General features: G+C 40.7%; 1 protein-coding gene across 2 annotated transcripts in view; it reads right to left on the bottom strand.

Moving 5' to 3' along the window:
- The window catches only part of LOC138250295 (pyruvate dehydrogenase E1 component subunit alpha, mitochondrial), a 105,157-nt gene that overhangs the window by 43,182 nt on the left and 36,291 nt on the right, over positions 1–25,684 (bottom strand). For both annotated transcript variants that reach the window (XM_069205025.1, XM_069205026.1), the window contains 3 exons: positions 21,742–21,833; positions 5,767–5,859; positions 5,064–5,219 (listed from right to left, as the gene is read on the bottom strand). In XM_069205025.1, the coding sequence (XP_069061126.1) occupies positions 5,064–5,219; positions 5,767–5,859; positions 21,742–21,833 (341 nt within the window). The remainder of the gene's footprint in view (positions 1–5,063; positions 5,220–5,766; positions 5,860–21,741; positions 21,834–25,684) is intronic.

Here is a 25,684-nt window from a genome sequence, read left to right as displayed (position 1 = left end):
AAATGAAAGGTGGAACTACCGGTCAAGATTTGTTTGCGGTTGTGGATGATTTTATGGTACAGAATCAGATTGACTGGGAGAGATGTGTTGGAGTTTGTACAGACGGGGGTCGTTCAATGGCTGGATGCTACCAAGGACTTCAAGCTCGCATACGGTCTAAAGCACCTAATGCTATTTGGACACACTGTATAATACACAGAGAAGCACTAGCAGCAGGAAACCTCAGTGAAGAACTGCATAATATTCTGAAAATAGTCACCAAAGTGATCAATTTTATTAAAACAAGACCAATGAAAGCAAGATTTTTTGCTAAGCTGTGTGAAGACATGGGTGCCGAACACTCATGCCTCTTGTTCTACAGCAGTTCTCGATGGCTGTCTCTCGGTAACTCCCTGCTTAGGGTGTATGAGCTTAGGAATGAAATATACTCATATCTACACAATGATGAACATTGTTTTGCTGACAAATTTATTGATGCAGACTTTCTAATACAAATGGCTTTTCTTTCGGATCTTTTTGAAAAACTGAACACACTGAACAAGTCCTTGCAAGGTAATAATACTAACATCTTGCAGCTCTCAGACAAAGTTTCAGGGTTTAAGAAAAAAGTAATCCTTTGGAAAGGCAGTGTAAGCAAAGGTGACAATAAATGTTTTCCTTCATTGGACAAGTTTCTGCAAGACAATGAGATGGCATTAAAGGAGGAACTGAGGACAGTTTTTGTTCTGTATTTGTCACAACTGCATTTTTACCTTCAGAAATATTTCCCAGAGGATGAAGTGGAGCCAATAAAATGGGTGAGAGACCCCTTCAATACTGAGATACCTCAGCATTTCAATAACGAGGAAGCAGAACAGCTCATTGACATTTCAAGTGACTCAACATTGAAAGTACAATTCCAGTCTCTGTCACTGCTTGAGTTTTGGTGCCAAACTCAAGATGAATACCCAGTGATTAGCAAGATTGCCCTGCGTGTTTTGATCCCGTTTGCTACTTCCTACCTTTGTGAAGCTGGTTTCTCAGCAGTTGCAGTGATAAAGTCAAAATATAGGGCAAAAATTCACCTTGAAAAAGAAATGCGTGTTGCGATCTCAAAAATAACACCAAGATTTGAGGAGCTTTGTAAAGAAAAACAAGCACATCCATCTCACTAGGATTTTCCAAACATAGGCCTTTCTATTTTGTTCACATTCAGACTCCCTGTTTTTTCTTGTTCATTAAAAAACATTTACTACAGAACTTTGTTGTGTGGTTAATCTTACATGTGTTCAAAAAAGGTTGCTAATTCGTGGAAACATTTTTGGCTCTTGATATTGTATTGTTTCTGACTTAACTGAATAAAAAAAAAAAAGTAAACAACTTGTATTTTTATTTTGTTACCAATATGATAATACCTTCATCGCCTACATCCCAATTATTTGCAGGGAGAAAATTTGAAGTACTCCTGAGGCTGGGCTTACATCGCCCACCCGAAAAAAAATTGTACATAATGGGGAGCCGCGGGAAATGGCCAATGTAGGTGAAGGGAGCCGCCGGTCGAAAAAGTTTGGGAACCACTGCCTTACAGCGACGACTAACACAGTATCACATAACAGCCTGCGTCGCCACAGCATTCACAGTCTTAGCTGGGGCTGGCCCTCTCTTACTCTGCCAATCACCATTTCCCCTTTATGCTTCTTGACCTTTTCTATTTCCTTTTGGCATTCCACCGAGCTCCTGTTTGCGGCCCATCCTTTCAATATTTATATTACTCCCCTTGTCTCTTTAATTCACTACCTCCGGTTTTCAGATCATGTCAAACACAGACGATACAAAAATTATTGTTCTATCTTAAAAAACATTGTGTTCGTTCAACGATGATTCTGTGCTTCCATCACTAATGAAAGCCAGTTGCCTTAAGCTAAACAATGACAACATAGAGGTTCTGATGTTCGGTAAACAATCCTTCCTTTGGTCTGCCTCTTGGGGCCTTCTGATAAGATTTCTGGTCCAGTCCCTGCTTTTTCAGTCAAAAATCTGGTTTTTGAATTGATAATTGTCTGGTGTTTTACTCCGACATCAATCAGGGCGCAGCTATATGTTTCTTACTAACAAGGACTCTGATGAAAATGATCCCTCTTTTACCTGAATCCACTTACAAGACTGAAGCAGGGTAACAAGATATGCCATAGTTATGGCAATAGATTGTCTTAGAGGATACCTGCTCCAATCCTTCTGGAGGTGCATTCCCTTTAGCAAAAAGATCTCTATTCAAATCTCTTTGTTAGGTCTTAACAGCTTTATCCAATAATGTTCCCTCGTATCCGGCAATATAGCCAGTCCAAACTTTGTGCCCTCTATGGTCTGCCAACCCTAATTTAATCCACATTAACGTGTATGTACCATAGCCATTTCAGCACACTCCTTCTAGCCATCAGCTAAACACTGGAACTTTATCCAACAGAACTTTACACTCTATTCAGGAAAATAAAACTCGACTATCTACAAAAAAGATTCTCCCTCAACTTAGGCCCCTTCAATTACTGCTTAGGACCAGGATGCCTTTTGGGTAACTGCACTTTAGAAATTAAATGTAATTCATTCATTAATTTATATCTGATGTACAGCCTGGAAAACATTCAGGCACAACAAGGCATGGCGTCAGACCGGAGCAATTGGCTGTGGAAAGTGTGCATGAATTTCTGAGAGCAAGTGCCTTGATCCAGCTACAGTTTGAAAAGGGCTCCAACTCACTTCATTGGGACTTTTATTCACCCAACCCTACATAAAAATTAACTTGGACTCCCCTTTCTTGGCCTTTGCCAAACTTCTATATTAACGTCCTTGGGTCAGAAAATACGTTAAGGTAAAGTTTGGGTGGAAAGCAAGACACTCACCTCAAATGTCTGTTTATCTAGCAGAGTTGTTAAGCATATGATTAGCTCAGTGCCATACCTAAGGTTTGAGGATCAGTGGTTACCTTTCACATAAGCTGGCTTGGGTTCTTACCTAGTGGGGGATAGAATTTGGCTGGCCGATTGAAACATCACAAAATATTGGTGGTCATAAGAGGCTCCAGCGCTGGAGAGATTGAGGGGTATGGACCGCAGAATTAACATCAAGAAGCCAATATTTCAAGTCACCAGGTACTCCCACGAAGCACACAAACATTCGGTAGCCACTGTTAGAATAGTTTTACAGTACATTGAAAATGGCTGTCCTGATGTTTTGTAAATTGTAAGCGTAGAGGAGGATTTGACATATACCTGTTCTGAGGCAAGTGTTCTGTTTTTTTTTTTTACACAAACTCTTAAAAACATTTATTAATATATATGTTTATATACACACACAGACATAACAGTGATGGGACTCAAGTACTTCAGGGCAGCTTGTAAATAGTGGTTGTAAACTTCAAACCAAATTTCTGCGACCTGCACAACATTTTGCAATGTGAATGATGACTAATACGCGACTTATGACCAATAAGTTCATAACATTTATATTTATAGGCGCCGCACAAAACTTCCTGTCTCATGAATAGTAACAAGTCAAGATTAGATTTGAAATCTCCTCCAAACCGAGACGGAGGTGTGGAGGCCTGCAAAGGACTGCAGACCTTCTTTCTAGATTTTAGATTTGTGACAAGAACGCATCTTCTAGTGCGGCCCCCCTGACCTTTACATGTGGCCCTCTGGTGTACAGTAGCACTCTGCTGCTGTTTACTCAGATAGATGCTATCAATAAAAAAAAGATGTTAAAGAAACAGGCTAGTGTTTATTTAAAGGCTAATTTGTGTTAAAGAAAGGAAGTAACTTAAGTCCTGCATCCCTTAACTTTGGGAGCATCTTCATTCTTAAAGCCAGCTTGCAGCGAAGTGTAAACAAACGATTAAGTCTCTTCAAAATTCAAAAAGTGTATGTAATTCACACGCAGAACCTTTTCAGTTTAATACATCAGCGCATTGAGAAGTATCGTTTTAAAAGTGATGGTTTTCAAACATGAATTTAGAAACATCAATACTTCACCCTACCCTGACGACAATGCCAATAGTAAAATGTGGCAAGTAGATTGCCATGTGCATCCTTAAGATGATCTGGGTTCCTATTAAAAAACATTATAGTTTTTTAAATCAAACATAGGAGATTGGACATCCTGAAGTCATGTATTTTTTTAAGGTCCTCTTTATGTGATAATGAAGGGAAAAGAAATAAAAGTATTGCCTAAGATCACACTATTTGGTAAAGTGGGGAAGCCAGGATTAATCCCAGGTTTTCTGGTTTCACATTGTGCAATTCATCAACTACATGTATATGCTTTGCTTCTCCTACACACACCTTACCATCAATGCCCCCCCACATCCCAATCCCCGGCCTGACCACACCCCACTGGCATCAATGCGGCGCTCGGACACATCACATACCACACCTTTTGGCCCCTGGGAAAATGTTTGTGAGTACCCATGTTCTAAAGAGGAAAAAACAGCTAGTAACATTTAAAGGGTAGTTGCTGTTATTAAAGAGTTTTCCATTTCAAAATGAAATGGGGGAAGCAGGCATTGTGTTTGCCAAGAACTGATGCGTACCCCGTGACTCCAGAATAGGAGAAGGGACCCTCCTTTCACGACACCTCTTATCTGCAGTTCATAATGGATCGCAAAACAACTTTTGTGAGTCAGAAATAGTTTTCCTGCTGGTTAAAGCGATTTTGTAAAACATAGCAGAACACTAACTGCTGCAAAGCATGACATTTTCCAATTGGAAATCTTTCTTTTAATACTAGGGCCTTGATTCCTAAACAACTGAGTGATTAAAGCCGGACACTATCTATTTAGAGAATAAAATCTTAGAATGCATACTGAAAATATATCGTTTTTTTTTTTTATCATTACCAAGTAAGAACACAAGATCAGTATCAGTTATTTAAAAAAATTAATTAATTCAATGAACGTTTAGGTAGATCATTATATCTGAAAGCTCAAGAAAAGTGCAAGACGTGGTAATGTGCTAAAATGGGCCTGCACTACAGTGAAAATACGAGGCAGTTCAAGACTGGAAAGCAAAAATGTTATGCACACTCATACTTACTCTGAGACCTGGAATGTAGTCTCCTCTCTTGTAGTAGTCTGTGCTCGCTGCCGCCCTCTCCACCGACGTGCCCATACCGTATCTGTTATTTTCACAAATGAAAATGCATGGCAGTTTCCACAATGCAGCCATGTTATAGGTTTCAAAGATCTGGCCCTGCAAGTAACAACAGAAGACAAACCTGGTAGCTATTGTATAATAGTTTACAGTTCCCACATTAGCAGGAGACACTTCAACACTCATTTTCATTTTTCGATATGTAATAAGGAGACGTGAAAATAGTACCTGTACTTCTTCATTTCAAAGGTTGTCTGATTTAGTGGGTAATAACTGAAGTAGGTGAATTATTTCCAAAGACCACATTTTAGGTTAGCAGCCGGTTTTGGGCTTGGGTTCTGATAACAAAGGTTGCTCATTTTCTGGGGAAGGCATTATAAATAATTTTCCTATGCCAAAATAAATACAATAAAACTTCTCCGAAGCTAGATATTGGTGAACTGTACTGCATGTGTTTCCAGTACATTCAATTAAAAGAAAATAATATTGAGTTTAGAAAGCTTAATTCACGTTTTTTTCATACTATATGCACATTTTCTGAAATAAACTTAAACACCGACCAAACAGGTATAAAATGGCCTTCGCCTGAGAGCACAGCTAAATGCCAATCTGCTGTCTTTAACATAATAAAAGAAAGATAGCTTACCTGATTCGCTGCACCATCACCGTATAAGCTCAAACATATTTCATCTTTGCCAAAATATTTGCAGGCTAAGGCAATACCAGCTCCAAGAGGTACCTAAAAATTAATCATAAGACAACACTGCTGTAGTCAACCACATCAGTTACTTAACTTACTCTCAAGTATTCAAAAATAGAAGGAACATATCAACATTGTGGGCACCCATAGGTTTCCTCCCTGTGAGACCTGGTCTGAGTGCTGGGGCATTCTGCTGTTCTTGGAAAGTGTCCGTAGCAGGTACTGGCATTTATCATTGGCGGCCAAGGGGTAAAAATATTATTGCACTCAAATTGAATAACCCAGGTATGACATCTGGGCACTAAATTGTACAAGGATGATGATGTCAAGCATTCAAGGTTTATTTTAGTAGGGGTAAGGGGCAAGAAACTCAAATGCTTCATGACAGAGTAATTAACACTGTTAGAAATAGGGTTTTTGGTTGGCAGTCAGGTTACCCCCTGTCCAAGCAAAAGCCCTCACTCTAGTCAGGGTAAGTCACAAACAATCCAAGATTATCCTGTGCCCACCCTCTGGTAGCTTGGCACGAGCAGTCAGGCTTAACTTAGAAGGCAATGTGTAAAGTATTTGTGCAATAAATCATACAATACCACCATATAGCACCACAAAAATACACCACACAGTGTTTAGAAAAATATATAATATTTATCAGGATAATTGTAGGTCAAAAAGAATAAAGTTGCAATGGGAAATTGTAGAGATATCACTGAAAAATTATATAAAGTGTCTTAAGTCTTTAGAATATAAACAAAGTCTCTTTCAAGCACAAGTACCTGGTTTAGAGTGGAAAAATCTCCTCAGAGGGCCACAAAGGAAGAGGTGCGTGGAAAAAGGGTGTGTGCGTCGATTTCTCCCCAGCACACACGGACTCGCGTCGTTATTTTCCACGCGGGGAAGTCGTGCGTCGTTTTCCGGCGCGCGGACAGTCTCTTTCTGTGGATCAGAGGGATTACCAGATGTCCCGGGTCTGTGCGTGGATTTTCCTGCTTGTTCTCCGGCTGCGCGTCAGTCTGCGGGGCTGCGCGTCGAAATTACGATCTCACGGCAGGCGTCGCGTCGATTTCTCCTCAAGACGTCTGTCTGCAGGGCTGCGCGTCGAAATTACGATCTCACGGCAGGCGTCGCGTCAATTTCTCCTCTAGAGGTCGGGCAGCGTTGTCCTTGCGAAGCCATGCGTCGGATTTTCGGTCGTCCCAAGAGCGTCGCGTCGATCAGCGTCAGTGTGCGGCGTTTTTCTCGCCGCAGAACAAGCTGTGCGCCGAAATTTTCGGCGCACGGAGCGTCCCAGGGAAAAAGATAAGTCTTTTTGGTCCTGAGACTTCAGGGAACAGGAGGCAAGCTCTATCCAAGCCCTTGGAGAGCACTTTCACAGCCAGACAAGAGTTCAGCAAGGCAGCAGGGCAACAGCAAGGCAGCAGTCCTTTGTAGAAAACAGACAGGTGAGTCCTTTGAGCAGCCAGGCAGTTCTTCTTGGCAAGATGTAGTTTCTGGTTCAGGTTTCTTCTCCAGCAAGTGTCTGATGAGGTAGGGCAGAGGCCCTGTTTTATACTAAGTTGTGCCTTTGAAGTGGGGGTGACTTCAAAGAGTGTCTAAGAAATGCACCAAGCCCCCTTTCAGTTCAATCCTGTCTGCCAGAGTCCCAGTAGGGGGTGTGGCAGTCCTTTGTGTGAGGGCAGGCCCTCCACCCTCCCAGCCCAGGAAGACCCATTCAAAATGCAGATGTATGCAAGTGAGGCTGAGTACCCTGTGTTTGGGGTGTGTCTGAGTGAATGCACAAGGAGCTGTCAACTAAACCTAGCCAGACGTGGATTGAAGGGCACAACAAGATTTTAGTGCAAAGAAATGCTCACTTTCTAAAAGTGGCATTTCTAGAATAGTAATATTAAATCCGACTTCACCAGTCAGCAGGATCTTATATTACCATTCTGGCCATACTAAATATGACCTTCCTGCTCCTTTCAGATCAGCAGCTGCCACTTCAACAATGTATGAGGGCAGCCCCAATGTTAGCCTATGAAGGGAGCAGGTCTCACAGTAGTGTAAAAACGAATTTAGGAGTTTTACACTACCAGGACATATAACCACACAAGTACATGTCCTGCCTTTTACCTACACAGCACCCTGCTCTAGGGGTTACCTAGGGCAACATTAGGGGTGACTTATATGTAGAAAAAGGGGAGTTCTAGGCTTGGCAAGTACCTTTAAATGCCAAGTCGAAGTGGCAGTGAAACTGCACACACAGGCCTTGCAATGGCAGGCCTGAGACCAGGTTAAGGGGCTACTGAAGTGGGTGGCACAACCAGTGCTGCAGGCCCACTAGCAGCATTTAATCTACAGGCCCTAGGCACATATATAGTGCACTCTACTAGGGACTTATAAGTAAATTAAATAAGCCAATCATGGATAAACCAATCAATAGTACCATTTACACAGAGAGCATATGCACTTTAGCACTGGTTAGCAGTGGTAAAGTGCTCAGAGGTCAAAAGCCAACAACAACAGGTCAGAAAAAATAGGAGGAAGGAGGCAAAAAGTTTGGGGATGACCCCGTCAAAAAGCCAGGTCCAACAAACACATATTAGAACATTCTGCCCTCTAGTGGCAGAATGTTCTAATAGCCTTATAGCCCTTTGTAGCTGGGCTGTACCGGCAATTAAAGCCCTGCTCCCTTGTTAAAGGCCTTTTCCTTCGGCTCGGGCCTTTAACGCAGGAGCAGGCCTTTAATGGCTGATATAGCCCGCTACAGGTTGGGGGCTCTAGGCTTTAATACATTTAGTGTGTAGTCAGAATGATTGCTTCTACAAAGAATTCGTACATGTTTACACAGAAATTCAACAGGGGATTTAAAAACATCACACACACACAAGATCCGACCAAACACCTTTACAGCATGTGCTATATTTTTTACACTATAGCCTCTAATAATCATGCTACCAGGAAAGCATAGGGATTTTGGAAGAAGCATTTGGGTTTACTATAGTTGGTCTATGCCCATTCACTCCAGAGTGCAGAGATGCCAAACAGAGAAACAGTAAATGAAGTTGGACATATATTTTCTGTCCTTGTTTCTCAATAGCCATGGGGAAACTTCTGCGAACCTTTGTCAGTATGGCTGAGGTGTCCACAAAAACTGCCCAAAAAAAAAAAAAAAAAGCCCAAAAGGGCAACATCACACAAGCCGGAAAAGGGGCTTGCAATAGAGTTAGAGTTAACGCATATCCAGAATCTGGAGTTATGGTGCACCTGGCACAGTTGCTGTGGGCCCAGTTAGTGCCTTTGGTTCAATGACCTTGCATGCCACTGGGTGCTAGTTGTAGAAGGCACAGACAGTGAGGTCCTCCAGAAATACCAAACATCAAGGGTTCACCTCTCTGAACTGGTTAGTGTCAAGATTTGTGGCTTACAGCAGACCCTTGTGAATGGTGCATGGACTACACCCACATACAAACCAAACAGGAACTGGATTCATGGGGTCATGGCCACCCACAACTTGACACATGGATACACTGGGATTGGTTAATCCAGACCCATGCCATCAAATTGAAGCCAACAAGAAATTGCCATAAAACCTGGGGCGAAAAGAGAAGAAAGACCCCTCTGCAGATGAACTTGGGTAGGTACAAATGCTACAGAGGTGCTAGGCCAGTCGCTGGCTCGAAGAGCCAAACTGATAAGGAAAACTGAACGGAATTTACTGGGAAGACTCAGGCATGTCCTCTAGCCTCCAGGAATACACTAAAAGGACTGTGAACTTGAGAATAAAGTCAACTCCCAAGGTAAATGGCTGCCCTAAGGCTAGTACGAGACCGCAGTAGTTACCATCTGAACTCATTGGGGTACAAATCAGGCGCACGCACCCACTGAGAAAACTTAGATTCTACCGAGAAACATCTACCAAAAACATAGGACATTTCCATTACAATCAAACACAGTCAGGTGCAAAGGGAGAAAAACAAACCAAAATATTGAAATGGACATGGTGGCACAGCGTTTCCAAGAGAAATGTATACTTCTGTCAATGCCTTGCTATGGACTAAATAACAGCATGTTCATTATGCTCACAATCTACAAGCATTGACAACTCAAAATACGTTTGCAAGCTAAAATGTAATTTAATATCTACAGTAAATGGGATAACCGGAGTTCAGCTACATAAGACAGACTTAACTTTAACGTTAGGCATGTAATGAATTGCAACACACTACCTTATTCAAATAATTATGCCATTTATTCAGGATTCGCTTATCTGGGTTCAATTTCTATTTTTTATTAATAATCGGTGTGTTTTTTCATTGTGTTCTAATGTTTACAAAACATGTTAAAACCAATGGTTAAAAGCGATTATTCTTTTTTAGGTCCACAAAAACATAAAAATCATGGGGGCTAGTCTTTTTCCAGTATATATATATATGTATGTATGTATGTGTGTGTATATATATATATATATATATATATATATATATATATAAATCAATTTGGCATTCCACTTCCTTTCCCTTCTCCATTCTTATGGTCAATTATTCCTTCTTTTGTGCTTTTAAATCCGTTATTAGCACATTTTCCATGAAATTGATCTTAAAATTAACTTTGTTATTATTTCCCGCTTCTTTATGCCTGCTTTATTGCTCAGTACTCAAACTACTATTTCCTACACTCCAGTCCCATACCATGTCCAGGATGTGAATGGATTGTGGTATGTTTACACCTCATTGAAATCTGATCGCAGACGACAGAAGGTGAATGGTCAGCATTTAAAAAAACCTTCCTGTTGCTCCATGCTTCAGACAAAGCTCAACTAAAGTTTTTCAATTAGAACATGAGATATGCATTGTGGCTTGCTGTGGGCTCTGTTATTGTAAACGAGATCCACGCTGCTGTATTTTTGTCTCGAGATAGCAAGAAAATACTGTGATAATAAACATGGTTTTACAGTCTTAGACTTATTTCTGCTCTGCACTGTGATGGGGATAAGTCTGCCAATTAATTATTATGCATACTCCTAGCTATAGGGTCTTTGGTGACAGCAATCCATACTGCTGCATAAAGAAGCAGCTGTGGAAGTAAAGAAATTCCTCGACTTAGATGATACAATCAGACATTTGCATGTGTTGCTGACATCATGAATAACGTTTATTTTATATTGTTGGATTGTGCCTAAAAGTCTTTGTGTTCATTTGAAGGCCAGTGCCAGGACCACTAAGCCCAGAGTTTCACAATGCATATGGGCCTTTGTTTATTTGAATTGTTTACACAAGATGAATCCTTACTCACTAATTTCAAAACCCCAAGAGGGTACGCATTGGATAATTCAGTAATACCGTGCAAATAAATTGATTGACACCATTAATAAATGAAACAGTTACTATGTCTTTTTTATGTTTGGTAGCGAAAGAGCAGGGCACAGTGTACCAACTTTATTGTATTTCTTACAATTGTTCATAAAGAATTCTGAGAAGCAATCAAACAATGACGTGCCACAACTAAGGTGAACGATCTCAAGTGCTAAACACTCGTGGTTATCAAGTGATGGTCAAGTAAATACAGAAATTGACATTGAATATTTAAATTTCACACAATGGGCAATATTTTAGGACGCCGACTCAAATTAAGTGGTGAGCAAACGTGGAAAATACTCCTCAGATAAATCTTCCACTCTGAATGTACAATGGGGCTAAGTTGGTCAATACTTTTGCCCTTCCAAGGTTATTTTAAGAATATAAAGTCCATCATTCTAGGCCATAATATCGCCCATCAACGCATTTCGAACTCAGGACTTGGGCTGGAAAGATCGTATGGTAGAACAATAAAACATATTTTAGACTTAATTGAAAGTGGGAGGGAGAGATAAGGCTTGTCTTAGCTGTAGATGAATAAGTCTATTACTTATTTTTCGCAAAGGATCATAGGTTTTACTAAACAAAAGAAATGGACATTAGCCCAATTATTGTACCTGACAGTTTATACTCTTTTCAAACATCATCTTACTTATTCATTTAGTATATGTTCATCAAAGTCAGCAGTTTAGCAACAAAGAAACATAGGGGAACAAAGTTTTTTAGTTGAGAATGGGTTCTTCAATTAAGCGTTAAGCATGCAAATGTGTATACGTGAGCCCACACACTCTGTTCATCTTTCGTCAAGGGTCAGCAGGATGCACTTCATAAAAATAAACAGGGGAGCAAAACAGTTAATATCAAACCATCATCAAATTGTCCAGAGGTACTGTTGTAAATAAAATGGTTGCACGTTAAAGGTCCGGACATCTCACAAATTAGAGGGGTTCTAGAGACGCCTAGTTGCGAGGGCCGTATGGGACATAATTATGCTTGTGGTCATTGCGTGTATCTGGATCACATGAGCTTGTGTGATCAATCAGCATGTTTAGGGCTTACGTCAAGTGTTATTTTTTTGCAGCCATGACCTGCTTCACGTGTCTCTCCCACCTCGAAGTAAAGGAAATAAAAAAACAAGCATTTGCAATGCAATAGGTCTCGCGTTTGCTCAAGTTAGAGCTATTAGAGTAATAAATTCATAACTGGACTTTTCTTGCCACATAAATTGAAAATGAAAGGGAAAACAGTTGACGTAAGCAAGTCAATTCACAGTGCCACGGCCACCATGAGTGCAAAGGAGAGACAAAAAAGGAAAAATATAAGTTTGCTCGCAGTCAAACTTATCGGCAAACGTGCAGCTATCCATGTAACTGGGTCGATGGCCAAGGGGGTAGCAAAACTGCCCCAAGGAGTGACAAACGTAAAGCATTTAACAATGATAAAGGATTTTGAAAGGCAAGTCCACAAATGATTAATAGTGATGGGCTTGAGGTGGGCATGGTTAAAAGCCCACACAGAAAACAGCAAGTCAGAAAAGCAGCAATCCTGCGCTGCTATGCTTGATCGAAAAATAGTTTTTACAAACTTCTGGGCAATTCATCACAGGGACAATTTTTTGTACCTCTGTACATTTTCAAGATTCATTTAAAATACTAAAGCCTTCTTTTTAGAGACTTGTTCAAAACACTACTATTTTTTTAGATGTAGTCCCTGTGATGACTGTCTCTTAATTGAACCAACAGTACATGTAGAGGCTGAAACTGATAGGTGTAAAGCTACATGGATAGTTTTTGAAGAAAAACTGTATAATGCTGGCTATGAGGAATATATTAGAACTGCAGAAATCCCAGACATTTATAAAACAGTCAGTTGGTGGACAGACATTTCACAGGCTCTGAATTTCAGACATTTCATTTAGTCCATTTTGAATGGTACTGTACTTAAAAATCAACATGGGGTCCTTCTTAAGCAGGTCTCTTTCCGTATCAGCTCCTCCGGAGTCCTTTTGAACAGCAAAAATTACTGATCATTTAGGCTCATGGTCGCCATGCTGATTGTCAATATAATGCTTTCCCAATGGCGCAGTCGCCCCCCTACATTTGAGGCAGGATTTGTGCAGTCCAATCCGTTTCCAACCCTCCTGACCAGTCTGTCCGATGTAGAGCTTTTTGCAGAGGCAGAGACTTCGGTACACCACGTTTTTCATTTTTGCAGTTAGAGAGGACACTATGCACTGTTTTGATACCTTAATATTTGAATACATGGCCCTCAATAGTTTGGGTGCAATAAGAACAATCCCAACAGTGGTAGTCACCCACAATAAGTGGAAGATTCAACAAGTCTCTAGGTTTTTCACAGATTCAAGGAAGGGAGGGGTGTATGCTTGAATGACTTGATCCTTAAAGTTTCATCCCCTCTTAAATGCAAATATGGGAGTTGATCTTGGATTCTGTAGTGTTGATAATATCTGTCAATTCTGCCTGATGATTTTCTGAAACTCATCTCTAACTGTGCAAATGGTGGTCAAACACCATATTCTCAAGCATGTTTTTCTCTCCTTTCCAATAGGGCCTCTTGCAGCATGCTCTCTAAAGTGAGTTTAAGAGCTTTTTGGATAACCTCGTTGAAGTAATTTGTTTTTCAACGGTTTAAGGTTGTCTGAATTATACTTTAGTTGTGCAGATTTTCTGAACTCCTCATAAACTACCCATGTGGTAGGCTGTCTTGCACATTATGTGGGTGATTGCTGTCATATCCTAAAAGGATGTGTTTGTTGTCTTTGTGTATAAGGTGGTGAGCAACTTGCCCTCATCTACAAAGATCGTGGTGTTCAGGAAAATAAGGATTTTTTTTAATCATAAGAAATGTTGAACTTAATGTCCGGTGTTCACGCACAGAGACACACACACACACACACACACACACACACACACACACACACACACACACACACACACACACACACACACACACACACACACACACACACACACACACACACACACACAGAGTTGCCCATATGCAGACTATATCGTCAGTGTAACAGAGCAATGAAGCCATATTGTCATGAAGGGATAGTTGTTGTATAAGGAGAAATGTGTGTACAAGCCCAAAATGGCCATTTCAGGTGCAAACAGAAAACTCATGGCAGTTCCTTTGATCTGGAGGTAAAATTCACCATTATCAGAGAAAACATTCCTGGTCGAGGACAACTGGGCAAGCTTAAGAATGAATCTGACGGAGCCTCTCCCTTTTATTCAAATATAGCTACTTTCAAGGCTTCTTGGGGGATGTTAGTGTAACATGAAATGACATCCAGTGTTACAGAAGCTGAGTGGTTGCGTCAAATGAAATGCCTTTCACATGATTAATTACATTTGTGGTGTCTTGGATAAAGGATCTAGCAGTTTTGGGAAAAGTTTTTAAAGAAGAAATTGAGAAAGGTTCAAGGTCGGAGTCACATCCAGAAACAATTGTCTCCCAGGAGGTTTGTGATCGTCTTTATGGATTCTGGGGAGGAAATACAGTACCGGTGTTCTCAGATTCTTGTTCATAAGATACTCCAATTCTAGCTATCTTTATCAATGCCCTTATTTCAGAAGGGTAGTAATGATTTCAATCAGTTCTTTATGTGGGTCAGTGTTCAGTTTCCAGTAGTAGTTGGTGCTAGACACTTGGCGTATCCCTTCTGCTAGGTATTCATCTTTGTTCTGGACCACTATAGCACCTTCCTTATCTGCCACTTTGATCACCAGATTCTATTTTTTTTCAGTTGATCCAAGGTCTATGTTAATGACTGAGATAAGTTTTGGCTTGTAATATCTTGATTTCTGTTCCAAATGTGAAAGATTTGCCAGAACTGCAGTCTCAAAGGCTGTGATCTGAAGTGGCATTTGAGAGCTTGGGGGTGGGAAGCTTGATAGGAAAAATTACACCACTGGAGAAAGAACTTACAGTTGATTTGCTGATAAAAGTTTCATTAGAGATGTTATGGATAGAATTTTCTATAAGGTGTACGACCAGTGACGTGTGTGTATTTCCCACGGTTGTTACGGTCTCATTCTTCCTCAGCCTGTCCCTAAAAAAAAAAAAAAAAAATGCTGGGGAGTTTGTCTGTTAAAGTTTGTACTGGTAATACCTTCTCCCAGACCCTGATCTGGGTTTGATTTAGATGATGAAATATCCAACAAGGTGATACTCCTTTGCTGAAGCCTTCCTCCATAGTCCGCTAAAGACCTTGAGGCCTTTAGCCTTGTGTAAAAATCTTCTCGAAGGTATGGGTAGGTCTTATCTGTCTTATATCTCGTCTTATCCTTTTCCAACTTAGTAAACTTCTGATTGAGAGTGAATTCTTTGAACTCAATTTGTTTTTCAACTATTGCCAAAAATTCCTTGCTGTCAGACCAAAAAAAAAAAAAAAAAAAAAAAAAAAAAAAAACCCTTACCTGTTCCGGATCTTCTCCTCAAACCTGAGAATCTCTTTCAGTTTTCTCTCACAAATGCACTAAGTTGGTGTGTACTCGGAGAACTTGTGATTTATCAGTTTGGTTTTAGCATACGATTTTCTGCTTGCTTCTCAGAATTGTTATAAACGACTGTAATTCAATATCAATTGATACACCGTGCCCTGCTCTATGGTTACCAAATATAGCAAGCATTTGCAATACAATGAGTCTTGCATTTGCTTTTGTTAGAGCTACTGGTGGTGTAAATTCAAAACTGGACCTTTCTTGCCACATAAATTGGTCAACCCTGCTGCAGAATTTGGTATTTTTCTGCACATACAGGGAGTGCAGAATTATTAGGCAAGTTGTATTTTTGAGGATTAATTTTATTATTGAACAACAACCATGTTCTCAATGAACCCAAAAAACTAATTAATATCAAAGCTGAATATTTTTGGAAGTAGTTTTTAGTTTGTTTTTAGTTTTAGCTATGTTAGGGGGATATCTGTGTGTGCAGGTGACTATTACTGTGCATAATTATTAGGCAACTTAACAAAAAAAAAAAATATACCCATTTCAATTATTTATTATTACCAGTGAAACCAATATAACATCTCAACATTCACAAATATACATTTCTGACATTCAAAAACAAAACAAAAACAAATCAGTGACCAATATAGCCACCTTATGGAGCATTGTCCTGCATGAAAATCATGTTTTTCTTGAAGGATGCAGACTTCTTCCTGTACCACTGCTTGAAGAAGGTGTCTTCCAGGAACTGGCAGTAGGACTGGGAGTTGAGCTTGACTCCATCCGCAACCCGAAAAGGCCCCACAAGCTCATCTTTGATGATACCAGCCCAAACCAGTACTCCACCTCCACCTTGCTGGCGTCTGAGTCGGAATGGAGCTCTCTGCCCTTTACCAATCCAGCCACGGGCCCATCCATCTGGCCCATCAAGACTCACTATCATTTCATCAGTCCATAAAACCTTAGAAAAATCAGTCTTGAGATATTTCTTGGCCCAGTCTTGACGTTTCAGCTTGTGTGTCTTGTTCAGTGGTGGTCGTCTTTCAGCCTTTCTTACCTTGGCCATGTCTCTGAGTATTGCACACCTTGTGCTTTTGGGCACTCCAGTGATGTTGCAGCTCTGAAATATGGCCAAACTGGTGGCAAGTGGCATCGTGGCAGGTGCACGCTTGACTTTTCTCAGTTCATGGGCAGTTATTTTGCGCCTTGGTTTTTCCACACGCTTCTTGCGACCCTGTTGACTATTTTGAATGAAGCGCTTGATTGTTCGATGATCACGCTTTCAGAAGCTTTGCAATTTTAAGAGTGCTGCATCCCTCTGCAAGATATCTCACTATTTTTGACTTTTCGGAGCCTGTCAAGTCCTTCTTTTGACCCATTTTGCCAAAGGAAAGGAAGTTGCCTAATAATTATGCACACCTGATATAGGGTGTTGATGTCATTAGACCACACCCCTTCTCATTACAGAGATGCACATCACCTAATATGCTTAATTGGTAGTAGGCTTTCGAGCCTATACAGCTTGGAGTAAGACAACATGCATAAAGAGGATGATGTGGTCAAAATACTAATTTGCCTAATAATTCTGCACTCCCTGTAGTTCCAGTGGCCCCACATATAACTAAGGGCCAGATGTAGCAAAGGTTTTTCCCCATTCTGTGTCTATGGGAAAAAGTGTTCGTACATATGGCCCTAAATCACTTCCATTTACCTTCTTCCTCTATCTGCTGCCAAAAATGAAAATGTTGCCATTTAGCATTCTAATTTAAATCTGCCATGCTTATTCCAATAGAATACAATTTTCACCACCATCAAAGTTGCTGGCTGGCTAACAATTCCCCCCCCAAAAAAAGACGTTAGACAGCCACAGAGGTGTACCAAGAGAAAAAACTAGAAAGGTCACCCAAACATATCAAGAGTGTTCAGAGTGTAATAAGGATATTAAGTTGGCCTGAATTATGGTCACAACTGCAATAGGGAGAGATTAATAAAACATATAAAATTATCATATAAACCCAATAAAAACATTTATCAGAAATAAATCTTTGACAAATGGAATGCTCAGAACAGCCCCTAAAGGACACTAAAATTAAAATAGCATTTGTAAGAAACATGGTCATGTAACCATATAGTTATCCCCTAGAAGGCATAACCACATTAAAAGAAAATGACTGAACATAATGCAGTCATTCAGAACCAAAACACAATAATGGAAAGATATAGCACAATTCTTCTGAAAAGGCCACAGTGGAAAGACTATTCCACAAAAACTCCAAAAGGGAAGGTGCGCTTTGTTCAGAGATTTGCATTGCCAAAGTTAAAGCTCATGGATGCTGCACTCAGGACGACCACCTACAGGGGTTTAGCAAACAGCATAATCTAGAAGAACATTCCAAAATGGCTCACACAAATTAGGAAAGCAAATCAGTGTGATAATAAAGACAGCGTTTGCGTACAACCACGAGTGCAATGTCACAGCAGGCAGGAAATGGCATATACAAGCTGGTGGATCTCACTTGTCTTAAATTAGCTTAGTTAGTTACGTTCTGCTGCTGAGATCTGTATTAGACCCGTGAGTCAAGGGTTTATTTCTCACCTTTCATCCATCGATGTGGATTTCAGAGTGATAATAACATCAGTTAATTAGGGCGATTAAACAGCGAGGTTGGGATTTGAGTCTATATATTTAAGTAAAATTGTCACAGTCTGGCTCACTCTGGCAGAAAACTTTACGGCCATCATGATTTTTAAAACCCTCTTCCACTGCATTATTTTACTGGCAGTTCTGATTTTCTAAATTAAACGCAGAGAATTAGACAGCAAGAAGGCTTTTAAAAATTCCCAGGTTCAGCACCTAGGGACAGTATAATCTGAAGGCTGGTAGTCACTTAATGTGTGAGGAATTTCCAACAATACCTGTTGGTTTCCAAACCCACTTTTTTCCAGTGTGGGGGGGGGGGCTTCCAATGGGGCTGGTCTTCCATTGCCTCTCTGTGGATGCCATTTGGGGCTCTCTTGGTTGTTTAGTAAGTGTCCCATTAGTTTGAGCTTTCATATGCATCTGGGAATACTTGATATGTCCTAATAGGCCCAAATGAAACACATCAATTGTAATTTCCAAATATGATGCTTTCTGCCCCTAACCATAGTAAGCACATGCACGCTGCATCGATTTACACACTGTCTGCTATACCCATGCTCATGTGCATTCTGTGCCATATGCTTACACCATTTGTTCCAACTTCAGCACTTCACCAGACGAGTCCCAACTAGGACAAACTAAAACAATGCACTCCAAAGGCCCTCAAAGTATCAGAGGCAAATCCCCCAGAGGTATGAAGAGCTATATATATAAATATCAACTGAGTGACAACTTACTGGGCAAACCAGAAAGTACTTTTATCTTTACGAATAGTAGTAAAGCACTGTATAAACAAAACTACAAAGAATGTGTTTTATCTCGCAGACATCTTGGTTACTTTACGCCCAGCTATGGAAATGACCCCCGATTCACCTCGCAGTATAAAGTAAACCTTGGACTCATCAGCACTCCAAGGGCTGCCTAACGCACATGCAACAATAGATGCACCAGAACTTCCTCTATCTGGGTGCCTCCAACACAGATGTGTTGCGCATGCGTCTGGCACTAACTTGTTCCGCTATGAATGGCCATCCTCACTTATGTTAGGATTTTGAGATTTGTTTTGATATATTTATGCGATTTTACTATCATCCTCTGTATGTCAGAATATGAAGCACAACAATGCCTTGTGACCACAATATGGTAGTCAGAATATCAACAACCCAAATGTTGTGGAAGTAATTGCACATAGGTAACAGAAGACGCACGTATGTGTGAAGTTAAATATAATACACCAACATATACATACAAATACTTACCTTCACGATATTTCGGAAGTCAGTATTCTAGCTATGATATTTTGGGAGCACAATACCCATATTCTTGTACTATAGCTTCATATCTGTTGTCTCGTTAGTGTATGTAGGGAAACCTGAATCAAGATAATCATTTAAAGATTCAATGATGAGGGAGATGGTGTGTGAATTTGTATCTTAAAGATGTGTAGCCTGTAAAGGAGCAAAAGTAAAATGTTCAACTTGGACCTCAAAATTAGTTGAGGCAAAATGGTAAATGTGGTTTGGAAAAATAATGATTTCCGTTTAAATAACAAAAAAAACTAACTTTTTTCAAACGTGCATTTTACAAAAGGAAATTAGATAGGATTATGAAAATCTGTTGATTCCGGTCTTTAATTGCACAAGTTATACTGGAGACTGTAAGAGGAATACAAAATATGTACACAACCATGAGTCTGCTCTGTAAAAGTCGGTTTAGTTGGAACTCGTTCTTAGAAAAAAGAAAAACCCGTTTAGGCTCTGTGTTTGCTTTCTGCGGAATAACTGACCATGGGTTGGAGGTCGTGGGTGGCCCACAGGCCACAATTAGATAGAGGACACTGGGCTGCTACTTTCTAATCTACCTCACAGAGTCAGAAAAGATTTTCACAGACGCCAGCACCGTGGAAACGCCTAAGTGTCACCTAGAGTGCACAGAAGAAAAAAAATATATATCACTAAGCATTTGAAGAGTGAATATAGATTAGTCAATGCCGCCATCTTCTGGTAATATGCAGTAAGTGCTTCTTTGGATAGAATGTTCTCACTGTGGCTGATAACGTTAATGCTAATACATTTACTGACCTCGAAAAACTCCTTTTCCTTCAAATATAAAAAAGTGGCACGTCCGCCATGGAGCACGCACGAAAGCATGCAAAGCGCTCCAATACCGGCGTTCGAGTTTGCGCTGCATGAAACTTCAAAGCGATATGACGGCCATGACCGCGAAGGAAAGAGACAAAAGAAAACAAGCATTTGCAATGCAATGGGTCTTGTATTTGCTCAAGTTAGAGCTATTAGCGTTGATAATTCCTAAATTGACTTTTTTGCCACATAAATTGAAGATGAAAAAGTAAATCAGTTGACATAAGCGAGCCAATTCAAAGCGCCACGGTTGTCATCAGCATGAGCGTGAAGGAGAGACACAAAAGAAAAAAAAGAAGTTCACTCTCAGTAAAACGTATCAGCAAATGTGCAATTATCCATGTAAGAGGGTCGATGGCCAAGGCGGTAACAAAACTGCCCCAAGGAGGGACCAATGTAAAGCATTAACTAATGTTAACAAAGGATTTTTGAAAGGCAAGCCCATGAACAAGTGATAGTGATGGGAGTGTGGTGAGTTTGCTTGCAGTAAAGCATATCGGCAACTGTGCAATTATCCATGTAACAGGGTCGGTCCTCAAGGTGACAAAAAGGAAAGCAAATCAAACAAAGCAGCCTCAAGGCGGGACGAACGTAAAGCATTAACTAGTGACAGTAAGGGATTTTTATATGGCAAGCCCTCAAACGAGTGAAAGTGAGGTGGGCGTGGTTAAAAGCTCAAAATACTCATCAACATGGCGGAAGCGCTCGACCTTAAAAAAAACAAAACAAAAAAAAAGGCACAGTAATGGTTTCATTTATTGGTGTCAGGCAAATTATTTGCATGGTATGTCTGAATTATCCACTCTGTACCCTCTTATTAACGTTTGAAATTGATGTGCAAGGCACCCTTCTGTTCAAATAATTTGTTGTGTGGCCCAGCCTTAGTCCAGTTTTATATGGGCCCAACCTCATTTTTTGTTATTTGAAAGCAGTGCAAAAATTGTGCTCCTCTTGGACTTGGGAAAGACTTGGCCAATGCAGTTTACCTTTGAGGTCTCTGCATTGTTTACTGACCTAATATATTTTTCATCTTGGGAGTAAGAACAAGCGCCGCTCAATACGTTTCCATTAAATATGGTCCAAGGGGCTTGTACTGGTGATTTTATCAAGTGTGAAGCATAGTTTGAGGCACCATAGGTTCAAAGTTGAATTTTGGCTTGTTGACAAGAAGGAAGAAAAAGTTGAAATTGATGATCCTAGGGCAGTTTCATAAACATATTCTACTTCAATGTGCAGGCTCAGAATGCATGTCCTTTCTTCAGTTCAACTGTTTTCATTATCAGAGCTACATAAAAGACAATTATGCGGACCCATCACTTGCAACATACCTGAGCTCCCACAATGCCATTGCCACCATAGAAATGATTTGCATACATGTGCATTGAGCCTCCTTTTCCTTTGGCACAACCTCCTTTTCGGCCTTAAGTAGACAAAAGAAAAAAAAAAAAAAGAACAGAAGATTTAGACCTTAACCCACCCTCATCATCAACACCATCATCCACCTAGGTAACACAGCACACGTCAATGTTATGAAATAATTCACAGCAGAATCAGACTATGGTCAGGCAGCAAAGATGATTATAAATTAAACACCAGTTCCCCCCTTTTATATGCATGGAACTCACTAATAAAAAAAATAGACACAAGGATTGTGGTGGATCAACCACGTAAGAATTTAGACTGCCAAAAGAAAAATAACAAATGAAAAACTATGGCTGGAGCAATGGAAACTAGACCTAGGGTAGTCCTGGTCTAGTTTGGAATTTTTTTTGTCAGGCAATTTATGAGAAGGCTTGCCCAGATACGCAGCAGTGTTACAATTAAAAGTCATTTTTTTGTGCGCCCCAATTTTTGCCACATCATGCTGGAGCGCAGGTGCCGTTTAAGACAGTTGATTAAGCCATTTCAAGAGGCAGAAGCCATTCTGTTATCCCCAGCACGCTTAAAAACAATAGTTAAAAGGGAAAGATTATAATCTTTATTTCCGAGATGTAGACTAAGGAGTGGGGGGGGAGGAAGAGGTAGAGGGGGAGGGAGAGGGAGAGTGTGTGTGTGTGTGTGTGTGTGTTGGGGGATGTGGCAGGCAGACTATGTTTTGTGATTAACGGTGATTGAGTGAGGTCATAGCGACTAAGGAGGGGGTTTTCTTTTCTCCTTAGCATTCAGGTTTGAAGTATGATGTTAAGCTTTAGATGCTGTTTGCTTTGGAGTTCTTTATTAGAGGGGTGGCAAAGTTGCATGGTAATATGGGGGGCTATAATTGATAGTTATATAATATTTGCAAATTGGCCTGCCTCTTTTAGGGAGGTGTCACTCGTGTTTTCCTTGCCTTCTTTGCTTACAAGGTTCCTCTTGATTTTTGAGGGTTTTTACGCAGGGGGAGAGTTGGCCGCGGGTACACACAGGAGACATCACTCAGGCCATGCGTGGCTTGACTGCCTAATGTGGTTTGAGGGGGATAGGGACATGGGGTTTCAGGGGGTAGAAGAAGAAGTGGGGTGGGAGTCAGGCAGCTGGGGGCGGTTGTGGGTTGAGATTCAAATAAGTGGGGTGGGGGGCAGGGAATTTCCAGGGATGAATAATGGATGCGAGATGGCAGGTCTGAATATTTGTGCAAATAAATCAGGCTTACGAGCTATAATGAAGGATACATTGGGGGCAGTTTCAGTAGCATAGGTTATTGGAAGCAGTGTTATTATGTCTAATCTACACATAGCTACGGTTAATATTTGCAGCCTGAATGATGGGGTAAACGAAGGAGCGCAGATGAGGATATGAAAGCTCCGAGGGCAGATATTTATTACCTTCAAGAAATTTATTGACGGGGCTAGCAGGAAACTGCTGGAAACTTTAGGTTTAAATCTAACAACGTGCACTACCCAGGGTATGAAGAGTAGGAGAGTTGCTGTCCTTGCTAAAAGTAAGATTTGTGGGTTCGGCCATAGTGTGGCTGACAAACATGGCAGATGGGTAATTACAGAATGTGGATATCAATCAGGATCTTTCACATTATGTTCATTATATGGCCCAATTTTGGATGGAACAGGTATTTTTTATTTTTTTTCCACTAGAGCTGGCACTTTGGCCTGCACCTTACGTGCTTTGTGGTGATTTGAATTTCAGTAGGTCTGGTGGAACTTCTAGGTGTATATCGAGCATCTGTACCGGGCTTAAACATCGGGTATATAGGGCTCTTAAGAGCCTTGGGAAAAGGCGTTGGTAAATGTAGTCCAAAATGAAAGCCCCAGACCCTGGTTATACTCACTATTCAGCTCCCCACGGCCCCTTAGCTCAGCTCAATACATTTTGGTAACACCGGATTTACTGAAGGGGAGCCAAACAGAGCTATTTCCTCCATTGAAGTCTGGCCCTTTGAGAGAGGTCTTCTAACCGACTCTGCCTATATAGAGCATATAAAAGGAATAGATCCCAGAGTTTTTCAGCTTAAATCGAGTAAGTGCATCAGTTGGGGTGATCCGGGATGCCTTTATGGCAGGAGTTCATGGAGAAATGCTTTGATTTAGCCAGAATCGCCAGCAGTGGTATCAATCACTTATCAAAGGGCTGTATCAACAAGTTAGTACAGCTGAAGCTCAGCAGACTGCAGCAATAGTTTCCAGGAAAGGCCCCTCTTTTGCTCAGTATGAGACAGCTAGAGCCAAATCAAGATTGAATGAGATTACAGCAGAAACTTTTTTTTTCTAGAAGACAGGAGTGTTATGAACACAATGAACGTGTGGGCACATCTTCGCAATTCGAATTCAGCAAAAAGTAGCAACAGTATTGGACCTCTGGCACTTTTTGCAGGGTCATCCCCAAACTTTTTGCCTCCCTCCTTCTAGTTTTTCCTGATCCGTTTCTGTTGGCTTTAGGACTCTGGGCACTTTATCACGGCTATCCAGTGCTAAAGTGGATGTACTCTCTGTCTAAACTGTATTGGCGATTGGTTTATCCATGATTGGTATATTTGATTTACTGATAAGTCCCTAGTAAAGTGCACTAGAGATGCCCAGGGTCTGTAAATGAAATGCTACTAGTGGGCCTACAGCACTGATTATGCCACCCATGAGTAGCCCTGTAAACATGTCTCAGACCTGCCACTGCAGAGTCTGTGTGGGCAGTTTGAACTGAATTTTGGCCTGGCAAGTGTACTCACTTGCCAGGCCCACACCTTCCCTATTACTACATGTACGTCACCCCTAAGGTAGGCTCTAACTAGCCCCATGGGCAGAGTGCAGTGTATTTAAAAGGTAGGACATGTACTGGTGTGTTTTACATGTCCTGATGATGAAATATTGCCAAATTCGTTTTTCACTAGTGCAAGCCCTATCTCTCCCATAGGTTAACATAGGAACTGCCTATAAATATTTTTTTAAGTGCAGTTTCCCATTGGGAGCAGATAGAGATTTTGAGTTTGGGGTCTCTGAACTCACAATTTAAAAATAATTTTTTTGGGTAAAGGTGGTATTTAGATTGTCTGGTTACAAATGCCACCTTTATAATGTAATTGTATTAGAGGTCAGTGCAAGGGAAAAGTAACCTAGACATTCACGAAATATAACCAACTTAAAAATAATTCGAAAAGATCTCTATGTACCATAAATGTCAAACAAACGAGATTTATTTTTCACACATAATATTAATTCAGATTTTTTTCGGTATAAATCTTGTAATAACATAATTTTTAGTAACAGAGTATCATATTTTACATTTGTTTAGGTAGGTGCTCCTAAAAAGCAGTGAAAGTGCTAAAGTGCAAGTGAGTGACAGTGATATATACAAGTAGTGCAGAGTGTGGTTGTACGAAAAATATGGACGCCCAGTAGCTTCTACAATCCAGGAAGCTCTGAAGTGTCACAAAATGTCTTTATATTTATCTCATCTACTCTTTGGAAATGTGTCGACGTTTCGACCCTGTAATCAGGTGAGTCAGGGAGGGGTCATCATCAGGACAAGAGTAATTGCATTGGAAGCACCTAAGTTCCAGTGTAGGGAATAAATTAGAATGTGGGCATTTTCGTGCTTAACCATTCTGTGCCTCTGCCTGGCTGCTGAATACAGCTCTGGATCAAACTGACAGTTGGGCTGTTTGTAATTTCACTCTAAACAGTGACACAAAGGGAGCTGAGGTGTCCTGCATATCCCAATGAGTCTTCCTGGGCTAGGGTGGGAGGGAGGAGCTGACACCTGCACTTGAAAGGGCTGCGCCTCACCTCACCAATACAGTCTCCAACCCCCTAGAATGTGGCTGAGGCTGGACAAGGAAGAGAT

The sequence above is a fragment of the Pleurodeles waltl genome, chromosome 8, assembly GCF_031143425.1.
Source record: "Pleurodeles waltl isolate 20211129_DDA chromosome 8, aPleWal1.hap1.20221129, whole genome shotgun sequence".
Taxonomy (NCBI): domain Eukaryota; kingdom Metazoa; phylum Chordata; class Amphibia; order Caudata; family Salamandridae; genus Pleurodeles; species Pleurodeles waltl.
Note: the sequence above shows the minus strand (reverse complement) of the source record. Positions and strands in the feature narration are given on the sequence as shown.